The 17,417-nt window shown below is 36.6% G+C and overlaps 1 protein-coding gene across 1 annotated transcript in view; it reads right to left on the reverse strand.

Moving 5' to 3' along the window:
- Positions 1-8,630, reverse strand: part of LOC149154861 (cinnamoyl-CoA reductase 1-like) — a 71,607-nt gene extending 62,977 nt beyond the window's left edge. The window contains exon 1 of the mRNA XM_089441223.1: positions 8,364-8,630. Coding sequence (XP_089297349.1) covers positions 8,364-8,505 — 142 coding nt within the window. The 5' untranslated portion in view covers positions 8,506-8,630. The remainder of the gene's footprint in view (positions 1-8,363) is intronic.
- Positions 8,631-17,417: the final 8,787 nt, after the last annotated feature.

Below are 17,417 nucleotides of genomic sequence, written 5' to 3' on the forward strand. Positions count from 1 at the left end.
CTGGGAAATAATCTTAGCCATCGATTAAGATTTAATCTTGGCCGTTGGAGTCCCAACAAAAGATTATAAGAAGTAGTTGATGGGTAGATGGAGAATACACGCACAAAGATCGATTTCCTTGGAGAGTTTGATTTTCCAGAGGTAGCAACCGAAAAAGTTTGAGCTAGAGAAGGAAGCAGATACAAAGAGGGGTAGGGACAATGAGTCTGGAGGAAAGTTTTTCCAGATCCGGAGAGTCAACAGTAGGAGGGTCGTATTTCCCAGTGGAGTTGCACATAGGCAACACAAAAGGCTTCAGAGAGAGATCGATTTTGTTGAAGGAGAGAAAAATTCATTAGTTATTGGTCTGGAGATTCTTCAGGAGGCCAAGCGAATTTCTCCCAAAGGCAGAGTCAGCTAGGACGTCATTTTTCTTGCAGTTTCGGGCTTAGCAAGTTGGGGTATGCGCAAGCACAGTGTAGAGGTTGTACGACTGGCCAGATTTGTCAGTTGTCGAAGCAGGATCAGGCGTGGTGTTGAGGTATTTGCCTCACAGATATTTCGACCAAATTATTTTGTTGTTTGGATTGCCAATTGGGCATCCATAGATTTTACTCAGAATTTGGCTACTGCATCTTAATTAAAACCCTCAGTTGTTGCACCAATTTTCCCAAATTGGGTTTTTTTTCGGGGACTTTTGTCCAAAAATGATTGTGTCAATTTTTATGTGTGCGCTAGCATATTTATCAGTTTCTGTCGCTATTATTTTCCACAGTTTTATTTGTGAAGGTTGCAGCGTGATTTATTCAATATTTGCCATAGCAAATAAATTGTTAATTAAATTAACAATTAGAAGAATTAATTCCAGTTGATGCAATAGGATTTCAATGGTGAAATTTTCACAATAGGCACTTGGGAAGGTTTCCCAATGTCACCTCAACAACATGTCCTCTCCCTTTCAGCCAGCTCTCCTCTTGCACAGGTTATGATTTTCCTAGAAATAATATGTAAGATTACTTTAGAAATAAGTGGGATGGTGGATTGCCAAGACTAGTGAATATCCAATGGATGATGGAGTTATGAATAACAATCAAGAGTGTTCAAACAATAAGGAAGAACACATAGTAAGCCTTGTTATAAGCTCAAACTAACCACATGAATTTGCTTCAATATGCACAAAATTGAAGGATGGTTCTTCCAAAGAAGCTCCTCACAACAAGTACAAAATCAACCAATTACTAATGTGTAATCATGAATAATTAAAGGACAACCACATATGAAAATTGTAAACATAAATGAAGTAGACACAAGTAGGAAGTCATCATCATAGAATGAATGGCCAATATTACATCGCCTAGACGTGCCACACTTAACCTTCAAACACTAGCTAGGGAAACCTTTAAAAGAGAGTGGGCAACCCTAACTAGGAGATTACAGCAGCAAAATTCTTCAATAAACAAAGTGAATACAACAAGACAAAGAGAGGATTTCACCCCAACCCTAATGCCTTATTTTGGGGAAAGACTACCCTTCTACAAAGATCTTTTTCAGCAAATTTATACAAACAATTTCTGGCAATCAAATAAATCCGAGAAAGAGAAACAAAGATGAAGAAACTCAAATTAGAATGCCCCTTCGCTTCTTCCTCCCAAAAGACCCTCAACTATGGTTGGAAACTAAGTTGCAGGAAACGTGGCCCTAGGGGTCGTTTCCTCCCAGGAAACGAAACGAAACGCGTTTTCGCGTACCGTACGGCCTGGAAACGCGTTTCCAGGCCATACAGCCACGTTTCCCGAAACGGAAACGTGGCCGTACGGCCGGAAACGCGTTTCCAGGCCGTACAGCCCCCGTTTCCCAATTGAATTGTGTTTTTTTTTTTTTTTTTTTTTTTTTTTTCAAATTTGTTTTTTAATTTTCTATGTGTGTCTAAAGTTATAAAAGTGAATTTTTGCCCTAGTGTTGACATGCAGTTCATGGTAATGTTAAATTCTTAAAGTAAAAGTGATATTCTTCTTTATTTTTCATTTTCATCCTTTTACTTAAATTTTTAACATTACCATGAAATGACTCAGGATGTTTGAGAGTGGTTTCACCCTCATTGGATTTCATATGGAGAAAGTAGAATTTTAGATCTCACTCAAAATCCAGCAGACTTATTTGTTTTTCAGGATTTCAGGATTGAGGGGGTTGCAATGTTTCCATTGGATTTTATCATGTACTAGGGTATGGAACTTCTATTTAATCAAGACAACCAAGCCCTCTATGCAGGGGAAACTCCCAATAATCAAAATCATGTAGGGTACTAGGGTATGAAACGTGTATGTAGGAGGAGACTCCCAATACAATAGTGGTCCTTCTAAAGAATGGAATGTGGATGCAGAAAATCCTGATTTGGATCTCTCTCTTGCAGCCTTATAGTCTTTATTGTACTTGCAGCCTCATATATTAATATAAATAAAGGCTGATTTTGAGATTTGGATATCTAAAAAGGTTGCTTTTGGATATTCCGATATTTTTATTTTCATTATGTGATCATTCATGAGTAAATGTGATGTAAATTAAATCTTAATGTTTAAGTGTAATAAATTATAATGTATCATTTATGCTTTATGATTGCACACACACACACACACACACACACACACACACACACACACATATATATATATATTTAAATATTTTCTATATATATATATATATATATATATATATATATATATATATATATTCGCGTTTCCCCGTTTCCAAAATTTGGGGAGGTCGCGTTTCGTATCGCTTCCCGTTTCGGAAACTCGTACCCGTTTCCCTGTTTCGTGCAACTTAGGTTGGAAAGAAACTCCCACAATTCCAACCATGCATAACAAGTGAGAGCTCTCTTCCTTTTATAAATCACCTACTCAACATTTTACAATAAAATACTATTCAGAACACACTAGAAGTCACAATAGTATAAGGAAAACCCTAGAATCCCCTAGGAAGAAACTTCTCTAGAAGCTTTCATTAAACCATTATTTAAAAGACTAAGAGATGCAATTTTTACTCATGGAATGTGAAATGCCTCAAAAGTTGATCCTTAATGGAATAATATGCATCAACATATGTATACATAGCAACATCCACCACCTATTGCATCATATCATGGTCTTCTAACCTCCTTAAGTGGTAACAAGGGTGACAAGTGGGCCAAAGAAGTCATTTTGAAACGAGTTTGGATTCAAGATTGTAATTTCTAAGATCATTGAAATCCAAAGGTTGGGCATAATCACTAAAGAGGGTGAGGGAAACAAAGAGCTAGAGATAGCCATTAAACTATGAACTATAATAGATATTCAATAGCTTGTCACAACAAATCTGAAATTGTACTGCAGATATAGTAAGGTTATACTCTATATGCAACGATCATTTATGATTAAAAGATAATATTAAAAATTTAAAAGCAATGAAGTATGGATATAGAGAACAACTACAACACTAAAAATAGAGCAGAACATTAACACACTGTGACCCACTAACTGTGGGTAGTATGCATATGGTATGCATAGGAGAAAATTTTTCTCCTAGATGGTCCTCAGTCGGCAGCCCCTTGCAGCCACCAAATAGCTCAATGTGCCATTATCTTTGCCACCTAAGCCAGCCATGTGGTCCCTCGCCCATCTGTTATGATCGTATGTTTGAAGGTGGGCCTCCCGACCCCGAAGGTATGGCTTTTCATTAGTATAGTTGAGTAAATTTCCTTACTTATCATGGACACTTTTGGGCATGGATTGGTGGGGGGATTCGGCGGAAAGAGTGGGCTAGGTCTATACCCTTGTCTCCTCCACCCGATTCGGTGGTTAACCTTGTATCCTAGTCCCGTGCAAGGTTACTTGTGAGCGAGAGCAAGGAGCGACATTTTCAAAAGCTCCCGTTTTGGGAGTGAATCAGGAGCGAATTTTTATATAATATATATTTTTATATATTTTGATGCATATATGTCAACAAAAAAAATGTAGAATGATGAATTAGATATAAAAAGCATAAAAATATGGATTGAGCCATATAATATCAATCATCTAGAAGTTATAATATTCATCATCCACGTCCACAAGTTAGTAACACACAACATATAGAGTCTCATGATTCATCAATCTTAAAGTTTCAAGCTTTCAAAATTCAATATATAACATTTATCATCATTGATCTCTAAAGTTGTAACTTGTACTTGTAAACATTACCATTACCAAGTAACCAAACGATAACAAAGAATATCTAACATGAAATGAAATGTTTCAACTTTCACGATGCATCATATTCATAATGTTGAGAAATCTAGGGGCAGCAACATAGAATGATTTCTCTTCTTTTGATAATTGTTTGTGGTGTATATTTACTTCACTTAATCAACTTCTTCTTTCCTTTGTTTATTATTAGTGTTTTTTTCATCAAACAGCTACCAAAACATAAAGAACAATAATACAAAGGGCACAAGATATAGGCAATCAGCCAGGGCCAAAACCTCTCCAATCTGAGAGGAAAACCCACAAGAATTCTTCTTCTTATAGAATCTTCAATTGATGAATTCCAAGACCTAGACCCTTGACCAAAACTCCTCCAAGACCAAGTCAAACCTTGCTCTTTTCTTGTCAAGTCAAACAAAGTCAACCTTGACTTGAAACCACTGCAACTTCTCCTTCTTCTTGACCTTGGCCCTGCAATACTAGACAGCTTCTCTTCCTGCAATTCTCGGCTACCTGTAGCTTCCAGCTTTCTCGCACATGTGAGGTAATTAGGGTAATTTTTGCACATGTGAGGTAATTAGGTCAATTTTGGCCCTTCTTTTCCTTCGCTTGACAAGGTCCCTTCTCTTCAATATTTCGACCTTCAATTTAGACTATATTGGCACCAAAATTCTGCTCTTAGATATGACTAATTTGATATATATTCTACAAAGGATGCCCTAGCTTCAACCCGCACGTGTGAGAATTTTTACCCAAAAACAGTCCTGGAAAGATGTCTCTTCCTCTTTGCTTTATCTTCTCCTTTCTTTGTTGAATTTTGTGCTCTTGGTCGAGTTTCTTGTGTGAGATCCATCCTCCCAAAGGTGGTCGACTAGTCTTCTTCATATAGCCTTCTAGACCCTTCAAAATAGGCTGACTTGTTGCATGCATTTTGACTTGGTCTTGGAGGGTTCCTTGACTCAAATAATTTTCTTTTACATTATGTAACTTGACCAAATGGGTCTTTCATACATGACAATGAATTAATGACTTGTAGACTCAATGACAAGCCCTAGGAGATCACAATGGGAGCTAGACCTAAAAATAAATTTCCTTGAGCATGAAACCCATGCCTCAAGAATAACAATAATAATTTTATTTTTCTTATTACATCAAATAAAATCATGTTTACATATGTCATTATGAAGACCGAACCTAGTTACATATTTCAAGTTGAGAAGCAAACAGCTGATGCAAGTGGCAGAGATATGTAGCATATCATCAGCTAGTGGTGGTTATGAGGGGTTACTGGCTATATGGTTGACTGTCAAATGTAGAAGAATTTTTTTCACTGATGTGGTTACCCATTTTAGTGGGTAACAATATCCACTCTTTAAGCCAAACTCTCACCAAAAGGGCTATGGGAAGCTTCCCGTAAGTTAATTGCAACCAAATTTCTCCAAAACCAATACCTAGTAATGGAGTCCAATGGCTAAATGGAGTTCTTCTTGCTGGCCTGATGACTTAATATAGAAAGCTACAAATAAAGCAAACTAAACCAGCACACAAGTACGCTAAAACTTCATGAAATTTAGCAAATAAATAGTCCAAATTAATGTACTAAAAATATATTAATTGGAAGATTGTGTTTGAAGTCTGGCAGGTGCACTAGTTGTTGATAAGAGACACGTGTCTCCAGAAAATCCAAATGAAACCTGGGCAGGAAAATTCATTGCTGAGAGAGAATGCATGGTACAGATCACATCACCACGGCAACAACAACACATAGATTCAACCCAGCAACCTTAAGGCAGGGTAAGTGACATCAAAGAACGCATAGATCCGCATAAAGCATTCATGATTTTTATCAGTGGACACAGAATAAGTCATGTCTGCAAGGGGCAAATCCAGAGGGAATGGACAAATTTGAAGAATGGGAGATTCTCCTTCTTGTGAAGTCTACTTGATTTTTCCCTGGGATTCTTGATTTGCAAGACAAAATGTTTCTCGACACTTATGATCTACAAGGCGTATTTTCTCTTGCAGTGATTCACTGTTTTCAGAGATTCGAATAGGCAGGGCTTGCATTGTAAACTGCAAGAAATCTTTCATGGGCCATCACAAGAGCGATCTTCCACGGTATACACTTAGCAGATTAGCAGGCAGTCGCAAATAGATAGTTTCGATGAAAACGTCCATATCCAAGGCCTGACCCAAAGGTGGGCAATCCAAGCATAATAACAGTGGGGAGCTAAACCTGTTACCGTGATGGCGGCGTTCCAACCAAATCGTGGGCTCACAGTGCCGCACAAAAACTGAGATATGTGCCATCATATTTTACTTCTTTGCACTCAATGCTGCCAATATTTCTTCTGGTTGAGCAACTTTTCATGTTTTTATTTCCTTCGAGAATAATTAACATATACGACTTCAAATTCAGATTAGGAACATCCTATTTGAAATAAAAATACGAAAGTATACATCACACTAATAGGAAAAACATACAAATTATTCAAAATTTGAGTAAATCTCATGCGTGTTCTCTCAAATGATATTGCAAAATGTATAGTCCCTAACGTAATCTATTACAATTTGTATTTTCTGACTTCTAGTGGGAATGATGTGTTTTTTTCTTACAAGCTAGCGTTTCCGTATGAATAGAAACCAAATTTAAGGGAAATTTGGCAGATCGAATTCCTAACCGAATTTCTGTCCCGAAGACCTGGTCGGTAAGACCTGATTCAACGGAATTATGCTACTATGCTTTGCAATGCTAGTTAATGAATACTAAAGCAAAAATTTCCTTCGTGGGATGCTGGCAACAGGCCAGCACAGCAGTTAAACCTACTCTGCTATGTTACAGCTGACATATCAAGCTGTGTGAAGCGGATGTTAAGGAAGACTATTTCCGTTTATCATGTTGTGAGTAGTACTCCAAGCATGATTTGAAAATACCTATTTTCAAGTTGGACATAGTAGTCTAACGACGCTACTTTTTGCCTTTTTCCTTTCACACATTTTTTTTTGTTGATTTTGTCTAAAATCTAACTATAAGTTGGGAAAATCTTAGTTTTAAGTTGTTGAGTCTTGGTAATCCAAATGTCCAGGAGTTTTCAACGTTTTGGCTTTGTTTTCTTGACAATTTTTCTGGTTGAAATCCAGTTATAAATTGGGAAAATCCGGTTTAAGTTGTTGAGTGTACCTAATCCTAATGTCCAGGAGTTTTCAACTTTTTGGCTTTTTTCCCTGACAAATTTTCTGGTTGATTTTGTGTAAAATCAAGTTATAAATTGGAAAAATCTTAGTTTTAAGTTGTTGAGCCTACCTTACATAATCCTAATGTCCAGGAGTTTTCAACTTTTTGGCATTTTTCCTTGACAAGGATTTTGTCTAGAATCCAGTTATAAATTGGGAAAACCTTAATTTTAAGTGGTTGAAACTACGTAATCCTAATCTCCAGGAGTTTTTAAGATGCTGAATCCATTTCTAAATTTAAAAATGCAATTTACTCTGATTCAAAAATGCAAAATTTAGAGTACACAACATTGTCATGTCAAAAAAATTGAGCCGCGAGATTCAGGGGAAAAAGGCCAATAAGTCTTCTCGCCTCGTTAGACTGCTCCGTTGGAAATACACGATATTGTCTTTTTTCCTCCATCTAACTGTCCGAAAATTTTATTCAAGAAGCCAATACTTTCTCAATTTAGTTGGATCCTGATCGTCAGGTTAAGACAACCATCATCTAAAAGTTTTAAGCACTTTCCAGCAAAGTTAGTACAATTCACATCATGGCCGACCTGGGGAGGCCACATGGTCAGAATTTGATTCGGACATGGGAAAAGCTCAAGAAAAACTTGGCAAATAAAAATATAGAAAGACACTTATATTCTGCAGATCCAGAAAATAACACAGATTTTTCATTATTACAAAAGTTTTAAATGTAAATAATAGAATAGATAACTTGATTCAGAGTTTTTGGATTCACTGAGACCTCTGTTATCGATAAAGGGCTTCCCAAATCTCTATTAGCGTTCAAATGAGGATACAGGGCTCCTTCCCACAGGCAGCTTAGTTAATAATTGTATCCCGTCTATTATCAGTCAAAGTTTGTCAACTCACTTTTCTTGTTCTTTCTTGTTAATATTTCTTTTGGGATCAAAGAGAAGGGATATGTTGTTAATGGCATACCTGGTTCTCTGGCAGTGCCACGAACGTTATAGCCACGTTCGAGGAGTAATTTAACGAGCCATGATGCTATAAAGCCTCCCGCCCCTGTCACACAGACAGTTTCACCATTGAATTGCACCGTATTTCCCGTTCTCGAAGACATGTCTCTGCATCAATGAACTACAAAATTGCAATAGCAACCGAGCTGTATACTGGGGAGTAAGTGGTCTGCAGGTACCTCACTCTGACCGAGGTGTCCACCATATTTTTTAGTATGTGCGCCACGTTTTCGTCGTCTGGCACATATTTCATGATGAGTTTTTTTCTTACCAAGGTCAAATATACCTCGGAATGGAATTGGTCAAATTGGAAGAGTGGGCACATCAATATCTCTGATCAATACAGTGCGCACCGAGCTACGCACTGTTTAATAGTTTACCTTTATGGTTTTGTTTTTTTCAGAGGATGGATACCTGTTTATTATTTTGCCATTATGGTTTTGTTTTTATTGGGATGGATTCTCACATTTGATTTTTGGATAGCGAGTAGAGTTTTTTTCGATAATGATGAATGACGGAAGGGGTTGTAGCTTTAGTTTTGTTGTAATTATTTTTGGATAGCGAGTAGAGGTTCTTCGATAATGATGAATGAGGGAAGGGGTTCTAGTTTTAGTTTTGTTGTAATTATATGTGCTCTCCAATTCAATCAGATGTTGTAATTTGTTGTTTAATATTTTGATTGGTTCAAAATAAAATTAAATTATAAAATTAATAATTTTATTGATAATTAATTTTAATAAATAATTAAATTAATTTAGATTTATTTTAATTTCGGATGTATTTGAGATGCTAACTGTTTAGAATGAAAAGAGATTTGATTTCTCTTAGTGTTTGGTAGATTTAGAATTGATGGACCTTGTCTAGTTTATAGGAGAGTGTATAATTACATTGCTAAGCATGTATATTTTAAAATTTTAATTTAATTATCAAGTAGCATGTATCCATCTTAACTTTAGATGGATCTAGGCTGAATATTTTATTTTATTTTTATGTTATTTGACCAACTCAACATGTTTAACAAGACAAGGACATTACAACATCTCTTCCATACTCATGCACAATAATTATTAGTTGAATGCTGATGATTTGATGGCTACAAAATATTTTAGAATATTTTTATAATAGTCATACATTAAAAATGGAGATTTATCCCAAAAGTAGGTATGTCCTTTTAATTATATTGATTAATTACTAGGTAGGTGGGAGGGATTTAATCTCCATGGAATATTCTAGAATAGTTTTAATAGTTGCCATAGATTAATAGTTGAGATTTATGTCAAAAATAGTTACGCCATTTATGTTCTTTTAATTAAAGTGATAAGCCATAGTATTGTAACAAAATCTATTTGCAAGTTACAAATCTCCGAAGTAAAATTGGATGAATTCTCATAGTTAAGAATCTTGTTACATGTTCTTTTAAATATATATATGTTTAACTTATGTATTATCTTTCTATAATAATAATAATAATAATATGGGAGGCTGAAGCACGAGGGGTTCTCTATAGTGTAGACAAAGAAAAAGAGTCTCAATTCACATGGGCACTGGGTGTTGCAACAAACATTCAAGCTGAGTATCTAGTCTTGTGGTAAGGTTTGGATTTAGCACACTCCATAGGTGTTCATCATCTACCGATATTTGGAGATACTGAGCATGTTATTCAACAAGTGTCCAAATGTAGGAAGAATGACAAGCAATTCCCCCTTCCAATTCTTCATCGAATTAAAATGTTGGTGGAATCATTTGATTCCATAGCCTTTTATCATATAAGAAGGAATTTAAACGAGGCTATGGATTCCCTAGCCAATCAAGGCTCGCAACTATCACAAGGAGAAATAAAGTATGAGAATGAGATTATTGTAACTAAGGACATTCCATAAAAATGATAGGCGTTGTTAAATTGGTTGAAACCTCAGGGCAAGTGAAGCAGGGTACAAGAGGTCAAATCAAAGCATTTAATACCATAACGCATAATCAAGCAAGCAAATTCAAAGTTATGCAGCCAAATCTCTGGAAAGATATGGAGAGTCTCATCATTTTTGACAGGTGGGAAAAGTGTGTCCCTTCGAAAAGAACATGGGATAGATGGAGTAATGTGGATAAGAAAATTGGAGCAGGTAGTATGTATGAAATTTCATTCTACAATAACAACCTTCAAGGTGAAGGAGCCATTCTCATCGATTTTTGGAGGATTCATCCAATTTTCATTATGGACTCTGCAAGTGGTGTTATGGCGAGGCATGTTTCCATTAATGTGGAATGGAATGAGATTGAATCGCAAGGGGGAAATGGGATGGTATATATAGAAAGTTCAAGGGCTCTAGAATTGAGTAAACAAGAATTAAGGAGTTGCATTAGTCAAACTCATCACTGTCTTTGGAGTTGGCTTAATATGATGGAGAATTATCATAGAGGTAGGGAGGAGGATTTCAGCCCATCCCTTGCAAATTTGGCAGAATTACTTGAGTTTATTATATCTTTAATCTCACATCACACAGAGTTATTCTCGGTAGGAGTAAGGGCTCAAAACGAATTGATGGCTCAGCCGATGAATTTCTAGATTTCAAAATTGACAGGCTTCAACTTGTAGAAATTATGATGTAGATTTGTAGTTGCTCGTGAAATTTTAATCAAGATCACAAGAAAAAACCTACTCTGTTGCTTTGTGGAAAGTAATTCACAATCTAAAAAAAAGAAAGACATGAAATAAGAAATCACACACATGCAACAAGTATTTTTCCCGAGGAAAGCAAACAGCTAAAAACCCCAATGCTTGCTTGCATTAAATTAGAAGAATAAAGATGTATTGCAATTTCTTTGCTCAACTAAGCACAACCTGCAAGTGCATAACCCATCTCTTTGCTCACTCAGAAGCTCTGACCCAAACTTAGTCAAAGTCTGCCTCTGGTTGAACTCCTATTTCCTTGCATTATTCCTCAAGGAATTGAGCCCCTATTGTTTAGGAAATTCCTCAAATTGATTGCGTAATTCCTTTAGGTTGATCCTCTGACTGCATGCAACACCTGTACACTCAACACTAGTCTACAATTGATGTTACATTGCCTTGGAATCTCCACCTGGTGTGGGAAACTTGAATTCTCTGCATGCACTAGCTATTTTGGGTTGATTGATTAGTTAACTGGACGATCACTAGGTTTGATTGAAGTCCCACTACGTAACTAACCTTCCACTAGTTCCTGCAAAACTTAGAACTAATTTAACTGAAAATAACCCGAGATAACTGACCTTAATTGCTACAAATTAGCAATCACGCATGCATAAATGAACTCTAACTCATCCAACTCAAATTTACTGAGTAAATTGGGTGACACAAGCCATGTTGATGTCACACAATTTAACATCATCCAATTTTATATCAGTGTTTCGGATTAATCACATCGTTAAGATTTGGTCGACATTTTGAACCGCCTAATGTGGTTCATCTTAAGTTGTTTGTTGATGTGGAAATTCGAATTTTCTCAATTGAACCACGGCAAAATCAAATTGAGAATTTCTTGCTGCATTTTTCAACACTCCCTCTCGGCAAGAAAGAGATTATCAACCACCCCTATCTTGCACCTATGGAACTCGAACTTCCCTCTTAACAAGGCCTTTGGAAAAATGTCAACATCGTGTTCCTCTATCAAAATGTACTACAACAACATTATCCACCTTTGCACACAGTGCCATAAATGGTGATACAAGATATCTATATACTTGGATTGATCGTGAAAAACAGGATTCTCAGAGAGCTTGATGCAACTTTGATTATCACAGTTGGATCCATCATCTGACCAAACAATCCAACAAGTATCTTTCTCATCCAAATTGCCTCACATGTTTCTTGACTTGTAGCCATGTATTCTACTTTTTTTTAGTTGAACTCCACAGATCTTTGCTTCCTGTTGTACCAGGAAAATGATGCGAACCCTATTGAGCCCCAAAATTGCATCTTCCCTATACACCTTTCTAGCCTTTTTCCATTTACCTGGACCTCCTAAGCTGTCAAATCATTGCATATTAGTTTAAAAAGAGCATATAAAGTGGTTTCCTAACTATGTTTTGTGTCTGTTGTTTGAATTAGATTTTTGCTCATTCAGCTGCGAAATCTTGTCACTTTCCGTAGCCAGTTCAACTTTCTGCAGCCTTCTTGTTAAAGTCTATGTTACAGGTGTCTTCAAGCAAATCCAACCACATGGGCAAGTTGCAAATGACGTGGACATGGACCGAGTCCTATTGGCTCAGTTGAATTCACCAAAGAACGCTGTCGTCAAAGGTAGTCAAGCGGTGGTCAACATAAGAGTCCTACGGTGACAGAACTCTGCTTTTCACCACGTGAAGACTTGCGTCGTTGTTCCTAGATTTCTAGGGACATATCAACACCCGTGGACTGCTCCATGAACCGAATCCAACAGCCACCCTCCATAGATTTAATCTTCACGGCAGCCATAATGCTAGATTCCTCGACATGGTTGTTCACGTGTCTTTTATCAATGCAGATTTTAGGAAAGTAGTTATGTCATCCTCTGTTACAAATAAAGCGTTCTCATACGCATAGTAGCTAGCTTTTGTAATGTAATTTTGACTGTTAACGAGCTCACTGTGCCGTGACTTTATTTCTGTGTTATGACTGCATTTTAATACATGAGAAGACTATGTTTATAAGCTCAATTCGTGGTTGATTTTTGATTTCCCGAGGTTGTGCAGAGGGCCCTTGTACACACCGAGGTTTTGAGAATTGCTGTATAGTTTCATGTTTTATTTCTTTACGTTCCTTATGCCATAATCATTCACTTGTATATATTGCACTTCTTATGGTATTAATGTTGATTGTTGTCCATAGTTTTTATGCTTTACAATGTTGTTAACTGATCAGTGTCTTTGTTTCAAATTACAGTAGGCAGCCCGGGCATTTGCACATAGTTTTATAATGACTAATGACATGGAATTATTCTTGTCCTTCTGCTGATTTATTTTTCTTAGTTCTTAGTTCCAACACTGTTTTATTTATTTTAGTTTTGCTCATTTACTTTTCTACAAGATAGATATTAAATTACTCATGTCATTTTCAGTTACCTCCGAAAGCCATAGCGAGACTAATGGTGAGGGATTGAAGTATGAGTGTGTAGTTTGATATTAGTTTATTTTTCTGCAAGTTAGTTATTGAATTGCTCATGTCATTTTCAGTTACCTCCGAAAGCCATAGCGAGACTAATGGTGAGGGATTGAAGTATGAGTGTGTAGTTTAATATTAGTTTTATTTTCTGCAAATTAGACATCAGGTTGCTCAAGTTGTTTATGATTACCTCCGAAAGCCAGAGCGAGACGAATGGTGAGGGGTCAGAATATGAGTTGATGTAATTTGATCTTAGCTTTACTTTGCTTGCAATTTTTGGATTTCTTTGAGTTCAGTTTCTTTCATATTTAGACAGCAGCAAGGATACTGGGTTTCATGGTCAATAGCTCACTGTTTGTTTAATTAGAATAGTGGCATATTTTCATTCTCTTTTAGGAATTAATTTCATCATTGCATGTTTTAAAACCTTTTTGAAAATTTTGAAGTTTGGAAATCATTTTAAGGGATACCATTGCCTTGAACACTTATATCCATACTTGTCTTTTAGGATTTCCATCCTACATTAGGGAATCAACGAAGATAAACCCAAAAACAAACTAAAAATCAAAAACGACAAAAAAGTAAGAAATCGGTTATCTTGCATATATAGTGCGCCTCACTTCAGCAGTTTACGACTCCTGGATTGACAATTAATATAGCAATTTAGGACACTCTAAATTGACCAAACATTTTGGCGCCGTTGCCAGGGAAGTGAAACTAGGTAGCCAATTTCTTAAAAAAAAACAAAAAAATTTCAAGGAAGGTAAAAATTGATAACTTCTCAAAGTATGCTCTCCTCTTGCACCTAGTGTGATCTGGAGGATCAGAAAAGAGAGTTATTGGTTCAATAATTTCTTGAGTATGCTCTCTTCTTTCACCTAGAGTGATCTGGAAGATCAGAAAGAGAATTATTAGCCTGATTTGAAGAAAAATAAATAAAAGACATGCATAGAGCAAGAGATTCTAGGGGAAGGTTTATAGCTAGGGCCAAGAGTTCGATTTTTACAACTCCATCTACTTCAAGGTATAGACAAGATACACCTCCATCATCTCCAACTCACACTCCTAGCCTTAGGATTCCTGGAATTCAAGGGGCAGCAGCTGAATTAGGAGACTCTCCCACACTATCCACCGAATCTGACTTAGGAAAAGAACCTTTCTTTACTTCTACAGGAGAACAAATTGTAATCAAGGAAGTAGAATCACCTGAAGAAGAAGAGGGAGAAATTCCTCCTCGTTCGCCATTAGTAGAAGAACCAGAGGACTCTGAAATCTCTGAGGAAACTATCATGACAGAGGAAGTAGTAAACGGGTTTGGAGGAGGAGGTAGAGGTAGAGGTAGAGGAGGAGGAAACAATGGAGGAGGTAGAGGTAACAATGGGGGAAATAGGGATGGAGATAACTCATTTGGATTCCCTATAGTTGATGAGGAATCTCGTACAACAATGAAAAACATCTCACCATCTGTCCTCCCAAACTTTTATGGGTTACGAAGTGAGGATTCTGAAACATTTCTATTTGAGTTTGAAGTCGTGTGCCGAACTTATGATTATATGGAAGACTCTCAAAAACTCAAATTGTTTCCTTCAACATTGAAGGGAGCTACTTTGAAATGGTTCATGGGATTAGTCACTCAATCTATTAGGACTTGGAATGATATGAAACAAACATTTTTGGATAGATACCTGGACTATTGCATGCCCACCAACCATAAGGATGAGGTATTCAAAATGGTGCAAAAGGAAGATGAAAACTTGGAGGATTTACTTGAAAGATTTCAATACAACCCGAAAAGAGCAAAAATGAGTAACTTAGATGAGGAGACCTTGAAAGCCCTTCTATTAAAATCCATTAGAGATGAATGGATAGATATTTTAAACATGATGGGAAAGGGAGATATTTCTCAACTTCTACTTCATGATATAGCAGAACTATGTGTCCATCTCTCAAGGGGAAATCTAAAACCGGAAAAGGGCCTAGAGATCCTTCTCTCATCAGAGCAAACAAATTTTCAACTGGATCAATAAGTAGGGCTGAGATTGGCAACATGCTTGATGAGTTCAAAACTGATATTTTAGGGAGCCTTAGTAAGCAACTAGACACCCTTAAAATACAAAACAAGCAGAAAGCAGAAGCTGAAGCTTTGGCCATATTTTGTCCAAAATGTAGGAAGAAACATGCTCTAAGGGAATGCCCCTTTGATGCAAAAGTTGTAGAAACATGTATGATTTGCTCAGAAAGCCATGAGACCAAGGATTGTCCTTCAATTCCTGGGCTCAAAGTTGTCTTTCAAGAAGATCCAAATTCAATTGATTCTCTTTGCTTTGTTTCAAGGAGACCTTGGCAGGGGCAACAAAATCAAGGGTTTAACAACCCCATGAACTTCCAACCTCCACCAAATTGGAATCCTTGGCAACAACCTTGGTCCCAACCTCAAAATCCATTTCAATCATGGGTACAAGGTATGCAAAATCCTTATGGGAGATTTGCTCAATTTTATCAATATCCTCCATCTTTTCAAAATCAACAAGCTCCACAACTTCCAAATCAGAATCCACAACTTTCATTACCATTTCCACAACAACAACAACCTTCTCAACAAAATCCAAATTCTCAACTCTTGCTTCCATTCCAACAGAAGACAAATCAACTACCATCCCAGCCATTGCCAAATCCAAATAATAAAAATCCTCAAAATGCTTACATGGTAGAAGGACAACAATTTCCTATGTATATGATTGTTCCTCTCAATGATGTACAACTCAGATCTAGTAGAGTTTTAGAAAATCCTTCTATAGATGCTCAAAAGCAAAGTATTTCTGAGGAAGATTCTCTTGAAGCCAATAAAGGTTCTGAAGCATCTCTTCAAAACCCAAACACTCAAAAAGAAAAAGAAAAAGAGTCAACCCCCACAACTCCTATAGTTGAGCAACCTGCATCGTCATCCACACCTCCTATTCCTGAAAGATTACAAATTGACAAAGGAGTGTAAAAACAAATCTTGTTGCATGACTATGATTTCCTAGATGAATTAAAGAATGTCTGTATCAAGATTCCCTTGCTACAAGCCATTAGAGAGATTCATATTCTAGCAAAAACAATAAAGGAGTTGAGTCTCAAAAGACCAGGAAAGAAACCAAAAGATACAAGAAGAATTCACCTGGTAGGAAAAATTGCAGATATCATGATGGGAAAAATTACCATGCAGAAGTATGTAGATCCCAGTAGTCCAATTGTCAAGACACATATCAATGGGGTAGAAATTCCAAATACTTTGATTGACTTAGGGGCTACTATCAACATTATGAGTAGACAGACTATGGAACAACTAAAACTTCCTAATCTTCTTTTTACACCTACTCTACTGTAACTTGCAGATCGATCAATTATCAAACTAGATGGTGTATTAGAAGATATTTCAATCTCCTTAGATTCTTGGGAATATCTAGTAGATTTCATGATTTTGACTCCTAAGAGTAATCTAGGAGGGCACCCACTCATCTTAGGAAGACCTTGGCTAGCCACAGCTGATGCTTTCATTAGTTGTAGATCTGGGGATATGTACATTTCTAATGGTAGTTCGACAAAGAAATTCAATTTGTATCCTCCAGCAAAAGCAATCACAGAAGTAGGAGATAATGAATGGGTCGATGATGAGGACACTATACAACCTGTCTTTACCATTTCTGAAATTAGTGAAGATAGTCAAATTCTGAACACATTAGAAAATTTTGAAACATCTTCAGAATATGACCACACACAATTTCAGTTAGATTCTGACATTGAGTATCTATCATCTAGACAAATGTCTCTTTACTCTATGGAAGAGTTTGGTAGTTCCGCCATTGAGATTTTTCTAGGTAAAACATTGAATATCAACAAAAAATTGGAAAAATCACA

This window comes from Pinus tabuliformis, chromosome 9 (assembly GCF_031772625.1).
Source record: "Pinus tabuliformis cultivar Carrire ecotype Pingquan chromosome 9, CPIR1, whole genome shotgun sequence".
Classification (NCBI taxonomy): domain Eukaryota; kingdom Viridiplantae; phylum Streptophyta; class Pinopsida; order Pinales; family Pinaceae; genus Pinus; species Pinus tabuliformis.